The sequence below is a fragment of the Athene cunicularia genome, assembly GCF_003259725.1.
Source record: "Athene cunicularia isolate RWA chromosome 4 unlocalized genomic scaffold, athCun1 chr4_part2, whole genome shotgun sequence".
In the NCBI taxonomy this organism is placed as follows: domain Eukaryota; kingdom Metazoa; phylum Chordata; class Aves; order Strigiformes; family Strigidae; genus Athene; species Athene cunicularia.
The window spans coordinates 25568963-25595643 of record NW_020799099.1 but is presented as its reverse complement, the minus strand read 5'-3'; the positions used below and the strand labels follow the sequence as shown (position 1 = coordinate 25595643).

Below are 26681 nucleotides of genomic sequence, written 5' to 3'. Positions count from 1 at the left end.
ACCATAGACAAAATATTTTTCAGAAGTTGTGATGAGTGATCAAACCACCAAGCTAGAGCATCTCTCTAGCTCTCTCACTATATGTCAAAAACCATGTGGGATTTTGGAAAAAGTGGAAGGTTTCCAACAGGAGAGAGTGGAGCATGCAGTAGCCTGCTGGTTAAAACTCTCCTGAAATATGGAAGGCGCAGATTCAGGTCTCTTCAGGCAGAGGAGCATTTCTTTCCCTTTCACTCCTCACTGAGCACTCTGAGTACAGAACCTGTGGGATAAGAAGTACTTTAGCATTCTTTAATTTATTTTTTTTTAAACCAGTGCTTCATTTATTGCTTCTAGTACAAATGCGAAAAAAAAATTTAAAGAAAAAATCTCTAAACACATTTTGTCCTGATGTTTAAAAAATGCTCTTTATTCCATGAATTTGACCAAGACTGACAAGTAGTTTTGGACACCATAAAATTAAATTTTTCTGTGAATATGAATCACAGATACCCCAAGGCCTCTAAGCCCTGTTTTACTAGAGTCGGGACTGTACAGTGATTAATTGTGTATCACTTTGCAAAGGAGAGTCTGCCCTGGGGGAATTACTACTTCCAGAAGATACAGTTTGGATGTCCCAGCAATGTGTGTTAACCTCGTCTTCTGTCTTTTCATTGATCTACCCACTGAGAGCCATTTGTGGTGTTGTGTGGGCACCCTCCATTCTGGGGTGTTCGGAAAGTGCAAAGCAGGGTGTTTCCAGAGGTGAACTCTGGGCTCTCAGTTTTGTCTCTCCCTTGCTGCAGCACACTTGTGTTTTCATCAGGTGTGGTGAGAACCTGTTTGTCAGACTTCCCGGGGGAGTAAGGTCAAGGTTTCAGTCTTTTCAAGAGAGGTGGGATTAACCTTCATTAATTCTGCATTAAAACTTCTTTCTAGTTAAGAAAAAAGACTAAGAGGGAAGATAGCGGGTTTTTAGGTTTAAAGAAAGAAAATCAAAATCAGGGCTTTATGGCAATAGATAAACCGACCTGATCCTAAATTTTCCCAAGTGTAGATACATTGCTGGGTCAGGCTAGATAATCCAACCTGAAATGACAGAAATGCCCCAAGGAACTGTGGTATCAAAATGCCATAGTCAAATGTTCTGTCATTCCAGTCTATAGATAATCAAAACAACTTAAATTGAACCTTATTTATGATTAAAGGAAATTTAACAAAGCTTCAGGGTAAACAGGAGGGTTTAATCCCAAAATGTTAGTTTGTATATTTAATAAAAGTCTATTTTCTAAGAAGATCAAATTCTTTTAAGAGTATGAGAGATTTTACCAAATACTAATACTGTTTTAGCTCTGTTTGTAGTATTTTCTTATTTATATAAGCATAAGTAACTATCAAATATTTTACATTTCAGTGGGAAAAAAATCATGATTATAATTAAAACTCTCATAGAAGTTAGTTTACAAAATGTATATGATTCTGGGACCCCTACAAATATGAATGTTATCAGTGTATTCAGTCCAGGGGAGGTATACATTATGTACTGATTATTTGTAGAACTGGTATTAATAAATGTGTCTTTTTCTCCTAATTTTATTTCTGCCTTAACTAATAGAGTGGGAAAACTCTTAAGTTTATTTTTAAAAGAATCAAAAATCTGAACAGCATAAATGATTAAAGCCAAGGGTCCTTAGTTTTAATTTAGTTTAAACTCATCAACTGGGTGAGTGCCTCAGGAACTGGTCCTTGTAGTCAGATTTTCTTCAAGTGTTTGACCTCAAAGTTTGATGACCTTCAGAAAACCCCATTCTTCTACTTTTAGTTCAATATTGAATATTTAATGTCTTTAAATATTATAAACTGCATTACAACAGGCACTTAGAGGCTAGTCAATAAATAATCAAGTCACTGTGGTCTCCAGAGGGTAAGAAACCTTTATTATTCACCAAGCTTTCACTTTTATGGTTGTTTGCATAGCACTTCCTTGAAGACAGATTCACCAGTAAAAATTGTTGACTCCTCTGGTTTTTTCTAATAGATTAAAAATATGTAGTCTCTTATTCTGTAAGTAATTTCTTTTTGTGCTTCGTTAGCTTTTTCTTTCATGAGCAATTAAGAGGTCTCAAGAAATTATGGCAAGGATGAACCAGGTTTAGATGACAAAGGAGGGAAAAAGAGACTACTATAATGAGCACTGAAGAGAGGCCAATCTTACAGTGATACAGTAGCTCAGTTCTGATGCATATGTTATGTCCTAACACAGAGTAGAATGTTTTTGACCCTGTTTGTCCAGGTAGGCAAATCCTGTCCATGCTGCTACGCTTCAGTTTCAAGTCAGCAGGCATAATGTAAATGTTGGTGTGTAGGCTACTTAAAGCAATTTGAGATACTTTCAGATGCAATCAGGTTGTCTGACTGAACTGAAAAAAAACCCCTAAATATGAACATTTTGCATAGTGTTTCAAGCCAATCTGACTGCTTTCTGTTATGACCCTGATCTCCCTCCTTCCTTGCACTAGCTTCAGTGCTGATCGCATCATTGTCATGCCATTTCGGTGTGCTTTGGAGCCAGAAAGCTACCTTTCTCTTACTTGTCTCCAGGTTGTGTTACATGTTCTGTCCTCTGCTTGAAGCAGTATTTCAATCACGTATACTTGAAAGTGCAGGCTCCAACGAATGGGTACTTTCTTTTGCTATTTACCTATGTAGACCCTGTTGTGACACAACAGACCTCAGAGTTTGCTCATATATTTTTGTCAAGTGAACTGTAAAAATTCACTGTTTGAAGAAGTCATTTGCTGTGAAAGGTATCAGAAATAGATGAAATTTATTTTCTGCCAAAAAGAAGTTCTGAACAATTTCAACTACATGAAAAATATGAAATTTAAACGATTAGGATTGGAGGACCCAGAGCAACAATTTATTAACCTAACCCCTGCAAAACAGGGATTCAAGCAGAATTGCTGCTGCTTCCTTTATTTCTGGTAGTTTTTCTTAAACGCACAAGCAAACAAAAAGACTGCTGACAGCATTAAAAGATAAATAAGTGACATTCTTCAGATCTTGATTTTTTTTTTTAATCTTTAATTCTGCTCTGAAGATGCTATGAATGGTTGCCCTTGCAGGCTTTTGTAGTAAATCAAAGTTGGTCAGCAATGAAAATTCAACCTACAACCCCCTATTTTAGTTCCTAAAATAAACAGTGCAGCATTCATATCAGTCTTTACCTATTGGACAGTTGGATCTTACTTCCAGAATTTTTCTAGTAAATAACTTCTAAATGTGTTGACTAGTACAGAAAATGACATCTGCCAAAATTCACATATTTTTGGTTTTGACAGTCAGATTTTAGATGCAAACGAGAAACAACCCAAAATTCCCTGTTTTTAAAAATTCATATTATAAGTAACAATGCTCAAGTACAAATATAGCAGATAGTTCTAAGAGCAACATTTCCTCTCATTTTTACACTAAAAAAATCCTTTCATCTAATGTCCAGGACACTGAGTGTGAACAGCATGCCCTTTGTAACATAATAAAATAGCTGTTTGTCTGTAATGCTGTTTGGAAGAGTTCAGGTTGCACAGTATCCTCACTCTCACAGCTGTATGGGATCAATTACCATTAAATTAAATAATTAAAATAATTAAAATCAATTGCCATATATGCTAAACAAGTTCATAAGTCGTTTGAAAATAATAATTGTTTGGAAATCTTGATAGTGCTTTTTAAACTTGCTACATTTTTATTAAATGTGACAACTCTGAGCAAGATAATGTATTCAGTTACACATTTTTTCTCTCAACCCATTTCAAACAGGATTTTTATTTTATAACTCTTGTATACTATGTTAAATTATTCATGGAATTTGGATTCTGCTTGAATTGACACAAAGGTATACATGTAGTTTCATCTTTTCATTCTCTGTCAAAAGATGGCTAATTAAAATTTTTAAGAATATTTCATTTAAAATACTGTTAAATCCAAATTGAATTCCAATAAATGAAGGAAAAATAAACTCTTTTATGGTGATTCAGGGGTAACATGCATTCCTATGATGCACACAAAAAAAGGGCTATTTTCCTTAAAAGAATTCATGAAAAGGTGAGATTTAAATGACCAAAGACAACATAACCTGAAAAAAAGGAATACATATGACTTCAGGTAAGAGGTAATTCCAGTGGTACATGGGAGTTTGCAATTAGGAAAAGTTAAAAATCATTATTTTATTTAGGCAGGTGATGGTCTTGTGATCAGATGAATAATTTACTGGGCAAGGGAGGGATAGACAGTGCCTTGCCTATGAAGTTGTAATGCAGTGAAAGTCAAGGAAGATTTGGTTTTGTTGTGTACTGTTTTAATGAATAAGCACCTAGTCTAGTATGTAGGTGTTTGGCTTTGCATCTGATATTAATTACAGTAATATAAAATTAGAATAAATCCTTCTGAAGTGGACATGATGAAAATGTCTTATCGTTTCTATAGGTACATCTCTTCTAACTGTAGAAGCTTATGAACGGAAATTTACAGGAGAAAATATAACATACAGCATCTTCACTGGCAAGGAAAGCTTATTCTCCATACACCCCATTACAGGTACCTTTTTATAATTTTTTTCAACAAGTGTCTGTGTGTAGCTTAAAGAGTGTGGTCTCTAAAATGTAGCAAGTTCCTACCACAAGATCAAGGGGTAGATATCTTAAAGTATTACCCTCCTGTTCCAATGAATAAATCATTAGGAAAACCAGGGATGTAGAGAGACCTGCACTGTTGTAAACTTGATGTGGAAAGAAGTTGAACACTAGTATACCTGTTTAGAACACTCAGTTTTGATTAACTATTGATCACCAGGTGTTGGGAACTGATAAACTACTGCTTTATATTCTGAGCTGAGACTTCATCTTGTTTCTTATCATAAAGTTGCTCTAAAATTCAATAAACGTAATCCTTCAAAACACTCCTAATGTCAGAAACATTAGACCCTTGTTGAGTTTAATACTCTTTGCTTCAAGCAAACCTTGACAAGTCTAGAATTCAAGTTGAGGTGGGGGGTTTGGCAGTTGTATTAGTGTTCTGCAGCAGGTCTGCTTTCACCTGCTCTTCAGTCAGGAACTTCAGATGGCAGAAGAGCAGCGTGTTCCCTCTGTGTATTTACATGCTTTCATCTAAGGTTCATAAGAGAGCGTAGCTCCTCTGGTTGTCTCTCAGCTCCTAAACATCTGCAGCAAAGGAGTTTGCCTCTGAATAGCTGTACTCTTTCTGAGATGGCACAGACAATGGAAGCAGTTTTCCTCGGAAACAGTGTTAATAGTTTGTACTCTTTTTAAAAAAAGGCCTTCTCCCTGAGTTCCTGGAGGCTTTAATCTCTGATTATTCTGACGTCTCTAGGCATCAACTGGTATACTCCTGTAAAGCTATCATGTCTGATGCTGATAGACAGTTATTTTGGTTTGTTTAGGTGAGGGGCATTTAAAGTGCATACACTTGATTTTCCAAGTCCTCCTTATTTTACTGAAATAAAGCTAGAAAGATTAATCTTAAAGAATAAAAGACAACTTTATCCTCAAGAAAGTGAATCTTCTCCAATATCACCTCCAAAAGGAAGAAAAAAGAAAAAAACAAATCAAATGGGATTTTCCTTTTTTTAATAAAGCCAGGCTGGAAATGGTTATATGATGTTTTTTAAGAGTCTCATAAGCACTCTCTTCACAAACAATAGTGGAATCTCTGTAGCAGTAGATGTCATAAGTCTTCTTCTGAGATATCTGAGCCATTGTGGTTTCTTCTGTTTCTTCTGAAATCTTTCTTCTGTTTCTTAGAAAACATTAATTGAAGTGCAGCCTTTCAGGACCTTTTAAGATCAGTTCTTACCTCAGCATTAATTTTTACACCAGTGACTGTCTACCCATTGTTTCTACAGCAGAGTATTTTGAGCTATATTGATGCCCTTTCTATCTTAGGTATTCTAAACAGCCAAAAGTCTGCTCTACTTGTCTTTTCAAGCACTGATGTTAATTAACTCCACTTTGGAGAAGACTTTCTACCATTCTAGGGGGATTTATATTGTAGAATCATTTAAAGTGTAGTAGGAAATGACCCTAAGACATGAACTAGTCTGTCCTCTGACACAGAGGGGAATCAATTGTGCTGAAATCTGACAAAAGTTTGTCTGTAGTGTTCTTAAAAACCTCCAGTGACAGCGATTCTGCAAACCCTCTCAGTAGTCTGTACAAGTCTTGGCAGTTGGAAAGCTTTTATTCGTATTTGAATGTTTGTTGAAATGATTTAAACATTACTTCTTAACCTAGTAACAATAGACATAAGACAAAGGCAAAAAACCTGTTATTTACATATTTGAATGCTGTTACCCTGTTTCTTCTTCATGTGCACTTTTCTAGAATGAGCAGCTCTGGGTCTCTGACTTGTTCCTCTTAGGTGGTGTACCTCAAACTTGATTATTTGCTCCACTCTACACAGGTCTTTCAGTTACTTTCTGTCATCTTGAAGTGTATTCCTTCTGACACTGTCTATTTTGCTTTTACTGTATACAGTGTTGTGCTGAAGAGACACCACCTGCCATCTTTGAAATCTTTGTTTGAGATGCTATTCTTGAACACTGGACAGATCCATGAGTAACAGTCAATCGTCGCTGCTTATCTTGTAAAATAAAAACTGAAAAGCACTAGCTTGGAGAGCCACACTAAATGGGTTCTTAGGCTGTCACAGGTCTAGAATACAGATATTCATGGCATCATTACTGAAAAATCCATGCAAAACTGAATTTGAATTCTAATGAAATTAACATACAAATGAAGAATTTTTAGTATATTACTATATTACCTAGAACATTGAAACAATGACCATGGATTTCCAAGGACATTTCAGGTTTAATGTGGAGATGTCTCGTTGTGCTTGTAGTCTCAATAATTTTCACTGATTAATTTTGATAGAATAAAAGTTGGGGACAGGCAGGCCTCACTGCATCAGAAGGATGTTTTACCAGTTTGTTAGTCAGATACAGAAATTGGTACAGCTATTGCCCAGTTTGGATATAGATGGAGGGCTAGATGTGGCCACTGTCAGATGAGGGCCAGGAGTCTCTTCAGACACAACTGGCTTGCTGTCATTTGTCAAGGAACACGTGTCAAGGCTTTAGGAAATTGCCAACATGGTGATTGATTGGTGAAAACGTAGCTCTCCAAGATTTGTACAGTAACTAGCATGTGGAGAGTGATGATAGGTAGATGAAGGACGTGGTGGACACTTGCTGAAATTCTGGCATGTGATCAGTTAAGGAGACCATATAAGTTAGGAACTTCGTAACTACATTTGTATGGGGTTTTTTTCCTGAATACATGTGTCACATCTATATATTTTTTTTTTTAATTTTAATAATCCAGGTGTAATCACAGTAAAAGAGCCAAAGTTTCTTGATTTTGAAGTTAAGAATAAAATACTTTTCTCAGTTATGGCTGAAAATAGCTTGAATTCAGTGCTCTGTGGAGTGACAGTTTTGATACAAGATGTGAATGACAACACACCTAAATTTGAACAAAGCTATTACAAAGTGTCAGTATGGGAAGGCCAGAGTCCTAAAACAGACATTATACAGGTAAGTGGAAATATATCTTCCCAAGCCCAGTGCTGTAGTTAAAAACAAGTTTGGTTGATCTGTTCATGGCTACAATCCTGCTAGGTCTGTTCTGGTCCACTGTTAAACACTGAGAGTGGGGTTCTTGCTGTTGCTACTACTTTGCTTGAATATCTAAAATATTAATTTTTTTTTTTCTAGACCACATTTCAGATCATTCATTCAACTTTAAGTGAATGAGAATTCTTTATCTTCTTAATAGTTGTGCAGCTGGACTTTAATTTTTTTTTAAAATTTCTGTTTCTCTCTTCAAGTAGTTGAAAAATACCATTCAAAGCTGTGGTTCTGGTTACAATATAGGCTGAGTCTTGCATTAATGCATCTACTGAAAGAGCTATAGCAATAAAAAGAATACTTTCAACTCATCAGACTAGTAGAGTCAAACCCAAGTGTTCAATTTAAAATCTGATGCCTAAAGAGCAGCTTGTCTCAATTTAAATGTGCAAACACTTCTTCTGAATGGATACATTCTCTGAAAGTGTTTCCAGCTGGCCATGTTAGAGCAAAAGAAGACATCAGTTGAACTAGAAGAACACATAATTTCCTCAGTATATGTTCTTGCATTGCAAGTGAGGTCACAGTGAGGGTCATGTTAGGTACTAAAGATATTCCTCCTCTAGAGAATAAATAAATGGAAAGCTACAAATCCCTCCAGGGTAAAGTGATTAGAAACTGATGGACATTGCATTTAGAGAAACATATGTCCAGGAATGGAGAAAAATCAAAAGGCAGTCAACCCAGATGTGTAGTCAAAATTTTATAACAGAATACATTCTACTATGTTTCTTTTATTCATTCTGACTGGTTGCCTCTGCTATGGTTTGGATCTCGTACTCATTATAATGCTTGTTCAGCAACCAGAAAAACACAAAGATGACTCTTCAAAGAGTCAGGATTCTTTAAGAAACCTGTTCACTGCTGTTGAGTGTTATTTAGTCTGCTGGTTTTCTGCCCTTCTTACATTTTCTGGTTTGTATTTTTAAAAGTAATTAATGAATTCCATGAAAGCTCTGAAAACTTAATAATTTAATTACTTTATTTTTTGTCTGGTTTTATAACAGTAATACTTTAAGGGAAGTCCCAGACCCCTGAGAGAGTGCATTTTTATGCACTAAACAGAGACAGCGTTCAAACAGCAACCTCACAGTAATATAAGCAGTGCAAAATTATTGTATTCAGCCCTAGCGCTTTATGTAACTGATTTCAAATTACGCAGGGAAAGAATTCATGTGCATCCCACTGCAATTCATGAGAAGATTTTGTGACGTCATGTGACACTTATGTTGGGGACCAGTGTGATTATTTGCTTAAATCTATGCAGTTGAAAGGAAAGTAACGAGAAATAGATGACTGTAGTATAAGTTTTTTTCTTTCTGAAATCACATTCTACCATTTTGAATAAGCCTCAGTTTTGCTTCCGAACAGGTATTTGCAACTGACCTTGACAGTGGGCTGAATGGAGAAACCGAGTACTCAATTTTATCTGGTAATGAAAATGCAACATTTCTAATTGATTCAGCACGAGGGATTTTAGCAACTAATACAGTCCTAGATCATGAAGACACTTCATCTTACAGGTTTGTATGCAAGGTTCTTATAAAAAAGTATTCCTTGTTTTGTTCGCTTTAACTTGAGATTGCTCGTGTTACGTATTTTATACTTGATGTCCATTACCCACAGAGCCTGGGTGCAAGCCAGACAGCTTTGAGAACAGCACTAAAGCTACCCATTTGTACTGTGGATTCTTGTGTACTTCTCACATTTAGGGGAAGAAATAGAGTCTTGTGTAATCAATGGCAACACTTACTGATACAAGTGAGTGTGATGATTCACTCTAGGAATGATGACAGTTCTTGGATTTTAATTTATTAAGAACTGTACAGCCATTCCCTCTCTGGAACCATTTTTTATAAATATGTAAAAACACACAGAAAGAACTCAAACCAAATCCAAGAAATAGGGACATGATCTGTTCTTTAATTAGAATATAGTTCAAATTTTCTTCTCCATAATGTGTTAAAGATGCTCCTGTAAACTGTTTCCATCTATAAGCTGTCTTGTAACAAGTATTAGTTTTCCCCTGTTTTCCAAGAAACTATGAGAAAATATGATCAAGTGGACATGGTAATTTTTCATTCCTGTCATAATTGGAATTAGAAAGCAAATAAGTAATCATACCTTGAAGAGAAAATATGAGTATTCAGATTCATTAATACACCCTTTTTATGTACTACAGTCTCTATAAAAAGTACATTCTTGCGTATGTGTCAGTAGAAATTACCTTTTCTTTTTTTTTTTTTTTCCATATGGTTGTAGCATCAGTTAAAGTATTTGCAAGTTTTCCTATCCTCTGGGGCCTCAAAGTTTTAAACATCCAATCAGAATTCTTATGAACCAGAATAACTTTTAGAAAACCACATCAAAAATACCAACAGAACATGATTTTTTTTTTAATATTGCTGTAATTTGATAATAGTGCCCTAAAGGAGATACTTTGTTTTAACTTAATATACAGAACACTTCATTTGGAGTTTATTTTTCAGTTTTTCACTGAATGAAAAACATCAGTTCTGATTTTCAGTCAGTTAAATAGCATTATACATTTTATTTGTAACTAGTGCTTTAAAAGAATGCCTGAAATAAATCCTTCAAAGGAAGGTTGTTTACTTTTGATGAAATGTTGAACATGTAAACATAGTAATTCTCATATCTGTCTTTAACTGAAAACCTGATTCATTTCAGTATTTATGATGGAATTCTAGCCTTTTAAATTGACAGTTTGAGGAATCTGAATCTTCATATTCCTTCTCTTTATTAATATGTCATTAATCTGTACATTGTTAAGTGAAAAGTGAAGAGCAAAAGAAGCTTTCAAAACTGTTTTCCTGTTAATTTCAAAATGTTACCATTGGTTCTTTCACATTTGCAAGGAGTTGGTTTTTTTATCTAAATTGAACATTTTCATCCACAGAAGTTCTAAGCCCCTTGTAATAGGAGTTATAAGGAAAGTGTTGACAGAACTTTAATTTTAATGCCTTGTCTGAGATGTTTTTATGAGAGTTTTTTCCTGAAACCTTAGAAAGTGATTATTTTTAGTAAAATATTTCCATATGTATACCTTACCAATATTCATTCTCGAGCAAATACACTTTCTATATGGAATTATACATGGTCACCGATTGAATACTCGCCTGCAATTCAAGTTATGTGTTCTGTCAGCGTCAGAAACCACAGGGACAGCCAGAGCAGAGCTGGTGTGGTTCAGGAATGGAAGTGCTACAATCCACAGCTTGAGTTACAGCCTTGCTATTTCATATTGTCATGTAAACTTTTAGGAAATAGCTGTTTGACACTTTGAACAGAAACTGTGACTTAGAAAAAAAGAGGGAGAAATAATATGTTCAGAAGATCTGCAGGGGGACCCAGAAAATATGCAACATGCAAAGCGTTGTTAGTACACAAAACATTTAATTGAGATGCCAGGCTCTGACTTGTATATCCTTTTGCACAGCTTGATTTTTTTTTTTTTTTTTGGTACATTTTTTTAGAGCACTTCTTGAGTTAGATTTATTTTTTATTTTCCCTCTGGATAATTTTTATTACTGGGCAGTGGTGGAGTCTTCCCAATAATCTTTGCTTACAATAAATATTTGCTCTTTATTGTTCAGGAGCTAGTTCCCACAGAGAGTAAACATCCTTTCATCCATGTTTATCGGGTCATTACCATTTTGTTTTTTACATTGTTTGTGGAAATCAAAAGGTGGTTAACAGAATCTACTACTTATCCTTACAGGAGTAAAATGGAAGTGTGCAGGCAAAAACTCTCTTAATCTGACAGTGAGATTGTGGTCCCGCTAAAATCAGTAGGAGCTTTGCCATTGTCAAATGGTACATAAAAAATAAAACTCCAGGCAGTCAACCTTACAGAAAGATGGAATTTAAGAGTTGCAGTGAGGAGCAGAAAGGGCTAATCTTTTAATTCGTAATTTTTCCCTTGCTTTTAACACTGGTGGATAATTCAGTGATTTCTGGCCAATAGTGACAATTATTATTTCCTTTAATTGTAGGTTGGTTATACAAGCTGCTGATAAAGGAAACCCCAGACTTTCTGCTACCAGTATTGTGAGGATACAAGTGTTAGATGTTAATGACAATGCTCCAGTTATCCAACCACTAGGTGAAGTGAAGGTCCCAGAAAGTAAGTGTGATAGTGCAGATAATTTCGTTAAGACTGGGATTTGTCAGGCAATGATAGTGCTTTTGATGATTTGTGTAACCAAACAACTGTGGTAAAAAGGATAATGGATTATATTAATACTGAAATATCAAAGTAAACTGTGATCTGCTTTTGCTCTCAGAGGCATTATTCTTAATCTTTAAGATTGTGTTTAAGAATAGCTTGGAACAAAACCATAGGCAATTCAGAAAGAGGAAAACAAACTCTACAGAAATACATCTGTAATCTGTTCATTTTGGACTCCAGTGTCATATTCTTCAGATGTCTTCAATTTCTGCTTTTCTCCAATAAAAATACTTAGCGTTAAAACAAGCATTGCTAGAAATGAGACATTCTGAACTTCACTGTGATGAAGGAAACAATTTCTTTAATTTGAATGAAGTGTTTAAATGCCCTATAGCTTGATCCAGTTGATGATCCTGAAGAAGAGTATCCAGGACCTCCTGAGTACTCATCCCAGCATACATCTGATATGTTGTGTGACATTAGCTCAACATTTGCAGACCTCGAGTCTTAAGCCCAGCATTTTCAGATACAGGCATCACACATGAGATGCATTAAGATACACAGCAGAAAATTTATAAAGATTTAGATGCTGAAATTCTAGTACTCCTGTTAACAAAAGATAGCAAGGCAGTCTTTCTACTGATGTTTTCTAGCCTTCCCTAAATTTCAGTTTCACTGGTAATGATGAGTATGGAAGTCATGGATGCATAGCAGCTGTTAACTACTGGCTACTTATTTAGGTTTTTGTATTCCTTTTAAATACATTTGCTTTAGGACATTGCATGGCATTTTTGAGGCTTAATGCCCCAGTTATGGAAATGGGACATGGTTTAGTTTCTGTTAGCTCCAGACTTTGTTGGATGATCACTAATAGGTTCAGTTTGCAATCCCTGGTATGGTCAATTCGGCACATTACAAAAACAGTATCCAGCTTCTCAATCTCATAGGACTACACATTGAGCTCTTAAGAATTTTGTGTCACATAGGTCTGTCTGGAGGTCTCGTTTCTCTGTAGTGGCCTTCTTTGGAAAAGCTTCAGAATTGCATTCACTGGTTCTACGCAGATCAGGGAACTCTGATGCCTCAGTTAGATATTCTTGTGGAGGTTTGTGACCCTCTTCAATAAATTCATGTCACCTAAATGCCTGTGGAAAACCATGGAAACTCCTGTTGCTGGGGAATAAACAGTTATGGCTACACTGGATCTGGGAAAGTCTAAAGAAAACCCAAATTAAAATTGGGATAAAGCAGATGCATTTGAAAAAATCCAATACTGTTTCCATATACATATTCCATATTCCAATACAATATTCTGGATATTTCTCTTGTTCTAAAACAAAAAGTCAAAATACAACAAAAGCTAATACAGAAAGATATCTAAGATTCAGTATTACAAAATTGGCAAAATCTTCAGAAATTGTAGCATCATCTTTTAGCTATGACTTATTCTGAAAATTTTTATTTCAGATGCCCTGCCTGGTCTTATAGTGACTAAAGTGTCAGCCAGTGATGCAGACTCCAGGCCAGCACTTCATTTTGGTTTTATTTATGATAGTCCTGGAATGAAATTTGCCATCGATCAACACACTGGTGTAGTCACAGTGGTAGAACCATTAGATTTTGAAGAAACTGCTGTGTATAAACTGAGAATCATCGTTTCAGATTCTGTACATCAAACAGAAGCAGAACTCACCATCCTTGTTTTGGACATCAATGATAACCCACCAGTGTTTACTCAGGATTCATATCAGGTGGGAACGTGAGAAATGGACAACAGACATGATGTCTTTCCATTAATGATGATAAATAGTAGGAGTGCTTGTTTATATTTGTCTTAAAAATGCATTTGAGCACTGAGAACTAAGGTCTCTGCAAACTATTACTGAGCAGAAATGGAGGAGAACTCTTTTGGGAAACCCCCTCTCCTTCCTAGGAATTCTACTAAAGGAGTGAGGGAATTGTTCAGTTTTCATGTTTGTGGTTTCTGGCTTCAGAAGGAAAGTTGTGTGAATGCTAGCTGTACTCCATACACCATGCATTTATTACTGGGAGTTACTGGATATAATCCAAACCAGTTTGCAGAGCAGGGTCCAATGTTCAGAACTTCCTCCTTCTGAGAGAATAATAAACAAGTCAGTGCATTTATTCTGGCCCCATTACTATGGCATGAATTTCCTAATTTTCAGTTAAGAGCTCCATAGAGGTGTAGCAAATGCCCCTGTGGTAGGTTATACACATATAGTTTGTAACGTGTAATATTGCCTTATAGCAATGGCATTCATCTAGGGAGTGAGGGATTTGGGTTTTTACCTCCCCAACTTCCCCTACTAGACTGAGGAGGGTGCAGAGCTCAACTTTTGGACAAGCATTTGAACTGCTAGACTGTTGTAGAAGTCATGTTGTCCAACAGTGGTTTAAAACAAAGCTGTTTTAGCAACTATGGACAACTATGGGCCACTGAGATGATTAAAGGAATTCTAAAGGAAGTATAAAATAGAACAGACTGTTTCAGTTGGAAGGGACCTACAATGATCATCTAGTCCAACTGCCTGACCAATTCAGGGCTGACCAAAGGTTAAACATGTTAAGGGCATTGTCCAAATGCCTCTTAAACACTGACAGTCTTAGGGTGTGGACCACCTCTCTAAGAAGCCTGTTCCAGTGCTTGACCACCCTCTCAATAAAGAAATGCTTCCTAATGCCAAGTCTTAAACCTCCCATGGCAAGGCTCGGAACCATTCATGTGTCCTGTCACTGGATACCAGGGAGAAGATCTCAGCAGCTCCCCCTGCACTTCCCTCCTCAGGAAGCTGTAGAGAGCACTGAGGTGCTCCTCAGCCTCCTCTTCTCCAAACTAGACAAGTCCAAAGTCCTTACCCGCTCCTCACAGGACATGCCTTCTAGCCCTTTCACCAGCTTTGTTGACCTCCTCTGGACCTTCTTAAATTGTGGGGCCTAGAACTGCACACAGTACTCGAGGTGAGGCTGTGCCAGTGCTGAATACGGTGGGATAATCACCTCTTCTGCCCGGCTGGTTATGCTGTGTTTGATGCACCTCGGGATGCGGTTTGCCCTCTGGGCTGCCAGGGCATGCTGCTGACTCATACTGAGCCTGCTGTCAGCCACAGCACCCCTAGATCACTAAAAAAATAGGGAATGCTTCATGAATTTGTGTGTCATCCTTGTGCCATGCTAACCTTCTCGGTATTGTTCCAATTTTAGTGTGTGTGTTGCCAAAGTGAGCATAATGCCATACAAGGCTTTCAAGGGTAAGCTGCTAAAAGGGTTTTTCCCTGACTGCATCAGCCCTATGGCTGTGGGGCTTGGGCTAAGGCTCAGCACATGTAATGGCTTGGAGTTAGGTTTAGGGATGGGAGAGACAAAACCTGTAGCTCCAGGTGAGGATAGGCTGCAATAAGGCTGCCACAGGGAAGGTGAGGCTGACAGAGTAGTGCTTTCCTTCTGTGGGGCTAGACTTGGGCTGAGGCCCAAGAGAGCCTAGAGCATAGATCATTCAGGCTGAAAATGGAAGGCTTAGGGAGGATCTTATCAATGTGTGTAAATACTAGTGGGGTGAGTAAATAAGACAGAGCCAGACTCCTCTGTGTGGTGTCCATTGACAGGACAAGAGGCAGTGGGCACAGACTGAAATACAGGAAATTCTGTTTAAATATCAGGAAGAACTTTTTTTTTTTTTTTTTTTAACTTTAACAGTGACTGATTACTGTCACAGGTTGCCCTGAGAGGTTGTGGAGTCTCCATCCCTGGAGATGAGAAAACTCAATTACATACACTTGTGGGCACCCTGCTCTAGGTGACCCTGCTCTGACCAAGGGTTGGACAATATGATCTCTGGAGGTGCCTGCCAGCCTCAGCCATTTTGAAATCCTGTGAACTGAGCTGTTTGCTTGACTTGGTACTTTTTGTGTGTGGTGGCACAAATGAGGCAACACAGAAAACTTGAATTCAATAAAGTTTCATTTATAAATCTCAAACAGATATAGTCAAGAAATAAGTCTAAACATTTGGCTTAGTAAAGAAATTTCAACCTCTGAGCATGTGCAGGCACAGCAGTTTAGTCCCTGAGATAACTATGGGACATAGTGTAGGCACCTGTAAAGCTTTGACGTGCCTGAGTTGTCAGGATTTGCCCACTTAAAGTCATAAGTCTAAACTCTAAAAAAAATGCTCTAATAATGCTCAAGTGATTTTTAGACCTTGCCTTAAGTTTTCTTCATATGTGTCTGATTTTGGGGAATAGTTTAGGCAAGTACTTGCTTGTGCAAGTGTGAGGAATTTTTTTTGTAGGTCAGAATAGAAATACAGGCAGGATTATTAACTGATGGAAAACAGCATAGCTCTGTTGACTGTGTTAACATAAACAGCTAAGCTTCTCTCACCACAGTCCTGATGTTTTGATGCGTTGCTTGGACAATAAGATACACTGCTGCTTTTTGGACAATGATATATATAATTCCCTATTCATCATCCTGTAATTTTTACCCTTTTATTGTCCCTTCAAGTGTTTTTGTATTTATATTTTTCATATATAGTTTCATATATAAAACTGTCGAGCCGATCAAAACTCAATGTCCAAGTAGAGAGCAGTGATGAGTGTTGTTCCTTAGGGGTTGGTGTTGGGACCAGTGCTGTGCAATATCTTTGTTGACAACATGGAAAGTGAGATTGAGTGGACCCTCAGCAACTTTGCCAGTGACACCAAGCTGTGTCATGCTGGAGGGAAGGGCTGTGCCATCCAGAGGGACTTGGACAGGCTGAAGAGGTGGGGCCATGCAAACCTCATGAAGTTCAACAAGGCCAAGTGCAAGGTCCTGCACATGGGTCAGGGCAATCCCAAACACAAATACAGGCTGGGTGATGAGTGGATAGAGAGCAGCCCTGTGAAGAAGGACTTGGGGGTATCAGTGGATGGAAAACTGACTATGAGCCAGCAATGTGCGCTCACAGCCCAGAAAGCCAAACCACATCCTGGGCTGCATCAAAAGAAGCATGACAAGCGAGTCAAGAGAGGTTATTTTTCCCCTCTACTCCTCTCTCCTGAGACCCCACCTGCAGTGCTGTGTCCAGCTCTGGGGCCCCCAACACAGGAAGGACATGGACCTGCTCAAGCAGGTCCAGAGGAGGCCACAAAGATGATCAGGGGGCTGGAGCACCTCCCCTGTGAGGACAGGCTGAGAGAGCTGGGGTTGTTCAGCCTGGAGAAGAGAAGGTTCCAGGGAGAGTGGCTTTCCAGTACTTAAAGGGGGCTGCAGGAAAGATGGGGAGGGACTCTTTATCAGGGATGTAGGGATAGGACAAGGGATAACAGTTTTAAACTGAGAGAGGGTAGATTTAGATTAGATACAAGGAAGAAATTAATTACTGTAAGGGTGAGACACTGGAACAGGTTGCCCAGAGAAGCTGTGGATACCCCTTCCCTGGGAGCGGGCAAGGCCAGGTTGGACGGGGCTTTGAGCAACCTGGGCTAGTGGAAGGTGTCCCTGCCCATGGCAGGGGGGGTGGAACTAGATGATCTTTAAGATCCCTTCCAACCCAAACCGTTCTGTGATTCTATTTTATATATATATTTTATATATATATATATATATATATATGTATGGCTATTACGTACATATATGTACATATAATATCTCTGGTTAAATTACTTAAACTAACACTTGAAGTTATGACAAAAGTAGCTGCTGCATCATACTGTTCATTTGAAATCAGATTTATAAGGTAGAAGGAGACTTTGGTCAAAAAAGTACTGTGTCTGAACTTCACATAACAGAAGCTCTTCAGGGAAAGGATTTTCTTGGTTTCCTAGATTATATGAAAATAAAATTAAGCATTCTGAAAAACTAAATTCTGTGAATAATCTAGTGATGATTAAATGCTCTGGTGCTGGAATATTCAGAGTACCTGGTGTTGTTTTTTTAATGGTCAGTCATATACTTCAGATGGGGACTGCAGACTGTATTTCATGTATGAAAATTAAGGTGTTTCTGAAAGCAAGGAGAAAAGCCAGTTTTAGTTGCAGTCCACTGTAGTTATTCCTTCCATTAGTTTACTATTGAAAAAAAAGATTCAGTGATTCTCTGAAGTCATTGTCATAATGAACTAGAACTAGATGGATTTTACTGCTGTTTAAAACTTACTATAAATTTTGGCTATATTGTATGCATCATTTTCTATGTCTAAACTTTTTATGGTTTTGGCCCAGAAGAAAACCGGCAGGTGAAACTTTTTCCAAAGCTGGGAAATATGTGTGGTTTTTACTAAGATCAAATGAAGGAAAATGTGGGTTTTATGTTTAAAATCTTTTATTAAGCTCTATCAAAACTTCAATTTTGCTTTATACATCAGGTGACCTTGCCAGAGCTAATTTCCATGGGTACCACTGTCCTGACAGTCTCTGCTGTGGATAGGGATTCCGAATGTAATGGAATGATTTCCTATAAAATCCTCTCTTCCTCTGAGGGATTTTCCATTGATCACAAGAATGGTGAGTTTGTAAGCATGGTTTATTATTTCAGCTTTTTCAGTGTAAACTGAAGAGTCCTATTGCACTTCCCCTCACCTGTTGCCAGTGATCACTTGAGTTCTGGAAATCTTTGGTGGCCAAAGTCCACCATATGTTTTGGCTAAATCTGCCATTATCACTGAAGAACTGATCACATCAACGACTGGAGTTCTCAGTTTGTCCCCGAACCATACACAAGGCATCTAGTTACAACATCCTTTAAGTGCTATTCCTCTGATGTGATTTGATAGAAAAGTTGCTGTACATTTTGCATTCAGAACATTTCAGCGAGAAAGTGCTTATTGCTTATTTGCTGTTCCCAGGTGTTTACATGAGGTGAATTTTCGAATACAATGTTTGTTCGGTGATGGTATTTACAAATACTGAATATACATATGTCTTACCCAGTTAAAGCTGTTTTCTTTTAAGCCATTTGTTATTCTGTATTCACCAACTTATGTTTGGCTAGAGGCTGTTTTCAACTGTGATCAGAGAATTGTCACACAGCGTTGACTCTGTGATGCTTGGCTATACACTGTGACAAGTGAAGCAGAAGTACATGGCTTATGAACATCGAGTCATTGAATGGTCTGGGCTGGAAGGGACCTTTCAAGATCATCTTGTCCAACCCCCATGTTTAGATAAGCAATTTGAATGAATCATATTTACATAAATTATTGGCAAACCTATCTAAATAACAAACAAGCCCATAATGCTATTACTGCATTGCAAGCAAAACAGGAGAACTAGGAACCTCCAGTAATGAACTTGAACAGCATAGGCACCTCTTATAAGGAGCCTACATTGCTTTAGCTTTGTTTTGCCTTTTATTGTATGCTCTTTGCATGTTCAGCCTTTACTAGGAAGAGAAGTTTTTGCTGGTCTAAATGCTGTATGTCTATTTGATACTGCATCACTGTGGGTAGGACTTGGCTTCACAGCATTAGCTATGATTTCTTAGAACCATAGAATAATTTGGGTTGGAAGGGACCTTTAAAGGCCAGCTAGTCCAACCCCACTGCAATGAGCAGAGGACATCTCCAACTAGATCAGGTTGCTCAGAGACCTGTCCAACCTGACCTTGAATGTTTCCAGGGATGGGGCATCTACCACCTCCCTGGACAACCTGTGTTTCACTACCCTCATTGTAAAAAATTTCTTCCTTGTATCTAATGTGGATCCTATCCTCTTTTAATTTAAAACCCTTACCCCTTGTCCTATCACAACAGGCCTTACCAAAAGTATGTCTCCATCTTTCTTATAAGTCCCTTTAAGTATTAAAAGGCTGCAATAAGGTCTTCCTGGAGCCTTCTCTTCTCCAGGCCAAACCCCAACTGTCTCAGCCTGTCCTCACAGGAGAGGTGTTCTTTCCCTCTGATCATTTTTGTGGCCCTCCTCTGGACCCACTTGAGCAGGTCCATGTCCTTCTTCTGTTGGGGGCCCCAGAGCTGGACACAGTACTCCAGGTTGGGGTACCACGAGAGTGGAGTAGCAGGGCAGAATCAACTCCCTTGACCTGCTAGTCATGCATTCTTTTGATGCAGCCCAGGATGCGGTTGGCTTTCTGGGCTGTGAGTGCACATTATCAGGTCACATCCTGTTTTTCAATCACCAGTACCCCTAGATCATCCTCTGCAGAGCCGCTCTCAATGCCTTCATCACCCAGCCTGTATTAATAACTGGAGTTGTCCTGACCCATGTGCAGGACCTTGCACTTAATGTTATTGAACCTCATGAGGTTTTCATGGGCCCACTTCTTGGGCTTGTCCAGGTCCCTCTGAATGGCATCCCTTCCCTCCAGCATGTCGACCACACCACAGAGCTTGGTGTCATCAGTAAACTTGCTGGGGGTGTACTTGATCCCACTGTCCATGTCACTGATGATGATACTAAACAGTACTGGTCCCAGTTTGGACCCCTGGGGGGCACCACCCATCACTGATCTCCATCCAGACTTTGAGCTGTTGACCCACTACTCCCTGGATGCAAGAGTTACTTTAGGGTGTGCAGCAATTACAGTCAAGTCATTTTCAAATGTGACTGTAGATTCAGCTTTTAGAATCACATATATTTGCCTTAGTGAGTGTGAAGTGTGGGCTTTTGTTAATTCTGGTTTGGTTTTTTTTTCAGGTTCAGTGTTCACTACAGGACCAGTGACACAGCTCGAAAAGATTTCCATTATTCAGCTTCTGATAGAAGCCACAGATGGTGGCAGTCCCACTCTAAGTGCAGTTACCTCTGTAGAGGTGCACGTAGAAGATGTAAATAACTATGCCCCTCAGTTCACAAAGGTTATGTACAATCTCAGTGTGAGCGAGGATGCCTCGGTTGGAGAAAGTGTTCTCGTGTTTTCAGCCATCGACTATGATTGGACACATGAAAACACATATGTTGAATACTCTATTATTGATGGCAATGCTGAGAATTTATTCTCTGTGGAAACAAGTGTTATGGAGTCAGAAACATCCTACAAACTTGTTGGCAGTCTTGTTTTGAGCAGTGTTCTCGACAGGGAAACAGCTGCTTCGCACCATTTAGTCCTTCTTGCCTCTAATCGTGGAACACCCTCCTTGAATTCAACTGCTACTGTACTGATAACTGTGCTGGATGTTAATGATAAGCCTCCAGTATTTAGCAGCCCGGACTACCATATTCATGTCAAAGAAAGCATCCCTGTAGGTAGTCACATCACTGAAGTTTCAGCAAATGACTGTGATGCAGGTGCTAATGCAGAGATCAGTTATGCTATCATCTCTGGAAATGACAGGGGACATTTTCGCTTGGATGGGAAAACGGGATCAGTGGATTTGATGAAAACGCTGGATTATGAGGATACCATGAAATTCACTTTGATTGTCCAAGCCACAGATGGAGGAGCTGATGTAAAAAATGTGGCTTTTTCTGTTGTTCTTGTTAGCGTCTTAGATGACAATGATTATGCCCCACTGTTTTTGTTTCCCAGCTTGAGCTGCATTGTCAGTGAAAATCTGCCTACATTTTCTTTTGTGTGCGCTGTTAATGCACTGGATTTTGATAAAGGCTCCTATGGACATCTTACCTACTCCATCCAATCTTCGTGTTTGGCTCATCGTGAAGCTCCTAGAGACCATGACATGTTCTTTATTGATCCATTGACAGGAGATATCCATACAAAGCAAATGTTTGACTATGAAAGTCAGAATAGGTACTGTCTCATAATCCAAGCAAAAGACAAAGGTGACTCACTGGCTACCATTACAGTTCAGGTAGATATTGAGGGGAGAGATGAATTTGACCCAGTGTTTACACAAGATCAGTATTTCTTTAATCTCCCTGAGAAAAATGAAGCAGGCCAATTGCTTGGCAGAGTGACAGCATCTGACAGCGATGGTGGACTGGATGGAGTTGTTCATTACTCCCTGCTAAAAACTTCTCCATTCTTTTCTGTGAATCAAACCAGTGGTAATATTTATTTGACTCAGACTGTTCACAGAAATAAAAATGGCAGCAAAAGGAATGATGATGACACCCTGGAATTGTTGGTAAGAGCTCATAGCCCCAAAATTGAGTCAAAGTTCACAGTATGCACTGTTTTGGTAAATATTTCCAATTCTCCTGAGAGTTATCCCATAGTGTCAGCATACAGTCTGACAATTAGTGTTTCAGCCTCCTTGATAGTGTTCCTACTGCTTGCAGTCAGTCTTACTGCACTTATTCTGAGACATAAGTGGAAAGATCTGGTGAACTCTTGTGTAAAAAAAGAAGCAGTATCCTCCTCAGCTAGTATTGTGAATTCAGCCAGGGAAGATAAGGACTGCCAGAAAATCCAGAGTACTGAGACCAGTATGCTTCCCATGGGTGACATAGCAGAATGGCTGAGCTTAGCAGGAATCCAAGAGGGGAAGGATGACGGTGTCCCCTGCAGGCATTCAGACTCCAGTGGCCACAGTTCTGCTGAAGGAGAAACTGCAGAAGATGAGGAAATCAAAAGGATCAATCAACATCCTTGCAGAAAGAGTTCTGGCTCAGCGCTGAGTGAGCATGGCTCACAGGTGCCAGATTCGGGGATCCCAAGAGACTCTGATCAACTCTCCTGCCAGTCTGAAGAAACAGATGTCATGGCTACCATGCAAAACATGGGGAGCATGCAGGCCATTAAAGGAGAAGGCAGAGAAGAAGCCTGTGACACAGGCTATGCACATAAAATGTTGTCTCAAACACTTAAGAAAATCAGAATAAAAGAGAAAGACATAATGACAGAACTCACAAGAGACTATGTCTTGATGTCAGATAGGCAGGACTCTGGGTATGATTCTCTTGCAACTTCCGGCGCTTCTGATGAGGACCTCAGAGGTGGTTATAACTGGCATTATGTGCTCAGCTGGGAACCCAGATTTCAACCTCTTGCCTCAGTGTTTAATGATATTGCAAAACTGAAAGATGAAAACATACACATTTATAGCTTTCCTAAGGAGAAATCTCTTGTTTTCCCTCCTCCTTTGATAACATCAGTAGCTCAGCCTGGCATAAGGACAGTGCCACCACGAATGCCAAATATAATGTCAGGGCAAGCACTGAAAAAATACCCTCGTTCTCCCCTTATCCATAACATTGGATACCCTTCACCAACCATGACCCCCAGTTTTTCTCCTTCTCTCTCTTTACTTACCATGCAGACGCCTACTGCTTCTCCTCTAATGCCTGGTGGGAAAATGATAGGCACATGTCTTATTGATCCAAGCCATGAACTTGCAACAGAGGAAGAAATTCAGGTCTAGGTTTTTAATTGACAATACTTTATAGTAAAAAATATGGCTTAAACTGTATTTTGTTATTGTTTAACAAGCAAAATATGCCTGTCAGAGTTGTATCACCATTATTCTTTCTGTTTTCATGAGCTGAAAAAGTTAAAATATAAAATAGCCACAAACTTTATAGCTATCCATCTTGTTCTTCACAGTGGCCCCCACTGTGAGGCCATGAGATGTCTCCACTTTCAGTTCCAAACAGCTGTGGTTTCCTATGTAAATCACACAGCCAGGTGCCTGATAACCAGCTTGACCAATTTTACTGTTTTTCTCATAAAATATGTCAATAACAAATAAATGTTAGTAATTCTTTATGGTGGAAAAACTCTATTAGCATGCTGGTGGGTTCTGACCACATCTGTGGTTGTATTAGAAGAGGGTACTAGAGGGATGTGTAAATTTGGCAGGACTGGGTATGGGCAAATAATAAAGCAGAGATTCCTAGTGAGCTCTTTCTCAAGTGTTTGCCCAGACTTCCCACATCTCAGCACCTGGGTCCCAACAACCTGTTGGGCCTGGTGCAGTTTCATCAATTGCCATGGTTCCCTGGCAGGCTTTGTTAGCTACCTTTGTGCTGTGGAATCCTACTTAGAAGTTTCTGTGCACCTTTCATTTATCTCCTGGTGTAAAGCCAGTGAGCCATGATTATCTGAATAATAATGGATCACCTTTGGAAAACAGAATAACCAGTGGTAAGATAAAAGCAACCATCTTCTCCGTTACTAGATCTAAAATAGATACCTGTTGTCTTTCTGTCCTATTACAGAAGCTGTTCTGGTCCCTAGGCAGCTGTACGAACAGTGTTACATACAGTTCTAAAGGACTTGTATGCCTCCATCCTGGTCTTTGGTCCTGTGTGCTGGGTGTATCTCTGCAAAACCAGATAATCTGGCTTTGTTTGCTGTATGTATTGACATATGGCATTTTGTATATATATGTATATCCAGGTACATACACATGCCTATACTGCTGTGTATGCTTGTATATTGTATCATTAGATCAATAAAACACACAGAAGATACATCTAGAGTTACTTTGGTTTCTCTTCAGTGTATATTTAAAAGTCTTTTGCGTCACATGTATTAAAACTGGGCTATAGGGAAGGGCCTAGTTAGTGCCCAGGAATCTGTTACAAGTTGGATGTGTAGGGAGGGATGTATTGTACAGATCGTAACAGGTGGAGGAAAAGCATACAGTGCGGTTAGACTGGGTGATCTTGTAGGATCGGCATCATGATCAGCCATGCACTGGCTTTTGTTATTTCCTCTATCATGCATGTGAAGATTTGCAGCCTGTGGACTCATAACCTGTCTTTGAATAAGATCCTGTTTCTAAGGCTACACCTGCACTGTACTATCATGCAGCAGGATCTGTGCTGCTATGCAAGAGTGCTTCTTTTAAAGGTGTCATTTGTTCTTTGTACTGCCATGGAGTATGAAATGAGACATGGCTTAGGAATTCCTTGGGATAGACAAATGTTACTGATAAAGGAGACAGGATGATAAGTTTTATAGTCAGACAAAAACCTGTGCAAGGAAGAGGAAAGCAAAGAGTAGTTATTCTCAGTTCATATCTGAACATGGAGTATCAGTTAAAGGCCATTATTTCAGTATGAATATTATTCTTCACCTGTTAACATTATGCTATCTATAACATGTTTGCTTTTGACTTATATGTATTAACTTGGAAAGTAATTTCAGATAGAATGACAGGTGTTCTTTGTGGCGTTCAGTTCTGTGCAGTTACAGCTTCAGGAGACACACATGGTACACAGAACTACCTTTTCTATATAGTCAAGAATTTATCTAATCTGGTTTTAGTTTCAGGTTGTAATGGGTAGGTGCCAGCTATTGTCCTGAGGAGCAATAAGCCCATGCTGTCCTGATAGGCATTATCTTTCCAGTAGGTGATTGGTGGAATAATAAATGCTTTACACAGCAAAACTGTGTTTGATCTTTCACACTGATAGATATGCAGTGGTAGCTAGGGCCTCATTTCATGTACAGAGTCTAGGCTAATGGATGAGTAGCTTTTTCTTCACTAATATTGCTGTTGTAAATGGAATACTATTAGCATTAGAAATGTGCAAGATATAACCAAAGCATACTTTGTTCTCTTCTTAAGTGTTACAGCAATCTTTCCCTTGTCTCTTATGTATTTGCTTATTCTTTATCAAATGGGAAACAACACTTAGATGATAGATTGATGTTTCAAATATAGTCAAGCTGAAAAATGTGACCATTGAAACAAGTGTCTGCAATAAATCATGTGTAGTTCTTTTAACCTTACTGTTTTTTTCCCTAAGTAAACAATATAACTTCTGTAATTTACCATGAGTTTAATATTAGCTTGCCTCGAAGAGGCTGTGTCACTTTGCAATTCTGCACACCAGTTTTAGCACTTTGGAGAAGGTACAGAACTTGTTAGTGGAAAATCATATTAAGCTCAAAATGCATAAGCTATAAAATAAAAGACAGTTGTCTCTTCTGGAATTTTGGCTGCCTGCCTTCTGGATTTGCTTGTTGGCAGCCTTGAAAACACTGGTGTAAATCACTACCAAATGGATATCAAAATTCCATCTACCAGTAGTAATCATTAAATTGACGTTCAAGCAGATTCCTGTGCAAGGAGAAAAAACCTTCATATTTTTAGGGAATCCATCATTTACAGATTATGAAAATATATATACCTATTTTCTGAAATGATACTAAAAACACAACTTACCTACACAAGTCCATATTTAGTTTGTATTTTATCTTCAGCTGAAGACAAGAATTGTTCCTAAAGCAGTTTTAGATAAAAATAACCGATAAAAATGAACCCTTGTTGCTAAGTGTATTGAGTTGCCGATTTCAATTATATTTGAAATATTTATTCAATATATTTGTTCACCATCAATTCTCTGTGCTCTCTGTCACTTGTTTTCTTTAACTGATATGTAGCTTTCTGAAGAACTATGTTTAACTCTTTTCTTTGGGAGACCTCTAAGCCAAAAAAATGCTGCCCTGACAAAAAAACGTTACTAGAACATCAGCTAGCACCGGACTGATGGTTGTGCTCATATGGCTTTATACTTCTACAGCTCATGGAGTCAAAGGCCAATCGACAGTCCAGTTGACCATCATAGGTGTTCAGGGCCGTTGAGATTAATCCTCCTCCCAAGCATTCTGAAATTGCTGCTCGAAAACTGGCCCCCTGGGGATGAAGGACACAGGGGAATCCTTGCAGGGAGAGAGCTGTCACTGGTTGGCTGAGAATGGAGGATGGCGTTCCCTAAAATCCTGTAAAAACACTAATTGGAATAGGAGGCAGTTGTGACTTTGTAATTGAATATACTGTGGTGGGACATTTATATTTAGAATTTGGCTTACTTTGCAAGTAAAATGGCTTTGCAGCTTCTTACTCTTATTATCTGGCACAACAGAACCAACGCACTGTGGTAGTATGTGGTTTAATTCCCTGTAGATGATCTGGTTGGAATAACTAAGGTGTTGGAGA

General features: G+C 38.6%; 1 protein-coding gene and 1 non-coding gene across 2 annotated transcripts in view; one reads left to right on the top strand and one right to left on the bottom strand.

Moving 5' to 3' along the window:
• Window positions 1-24161, top strand: part of DCHS2 (dachsous cadherin-related 2) — a 75556-nt gene extending 51395 nt beyond the window's left edge. The window contains exons 14-20 of the mRNA XM_026847954.1: window positions 4465-4575; window positions 7380-7591; window positions 9056-9207; window positions 11698-11828; window positions 13341-13624; window positions 18240-18378; window positions 20527-24161. Of these exons, the coding sequence (XP_026703755.1) occupies window positions 4465-4575; window positions 7380-7591; window positions 9056-9207; window positions 11698-11828; window positions 13341-13624; window positions 18240-18378; window positions 20527-23153 (3656 nt within the window). The 3' untranslated portion in view covers window positions 23154-24161. The remainder of the gene's footprint in view (window positions 1-4464; window positions 4576-7379; window positions 7592-9055; window positions 9208-11697; window positions 11829-13340; window positions 13625-18239; window positions 18379-20526) is intronic.
• LOC113479872 lies at window positions 15019-15119 on the bottom strand. Its single transcript, XR_003398363.1, has one exon. It is a non-coding gene; the product is annotated as a U6 spliceosomal RNA (small nuclear RNA).
• Window positions 24162-26681: the final 2520 nt, after the last annotated feature.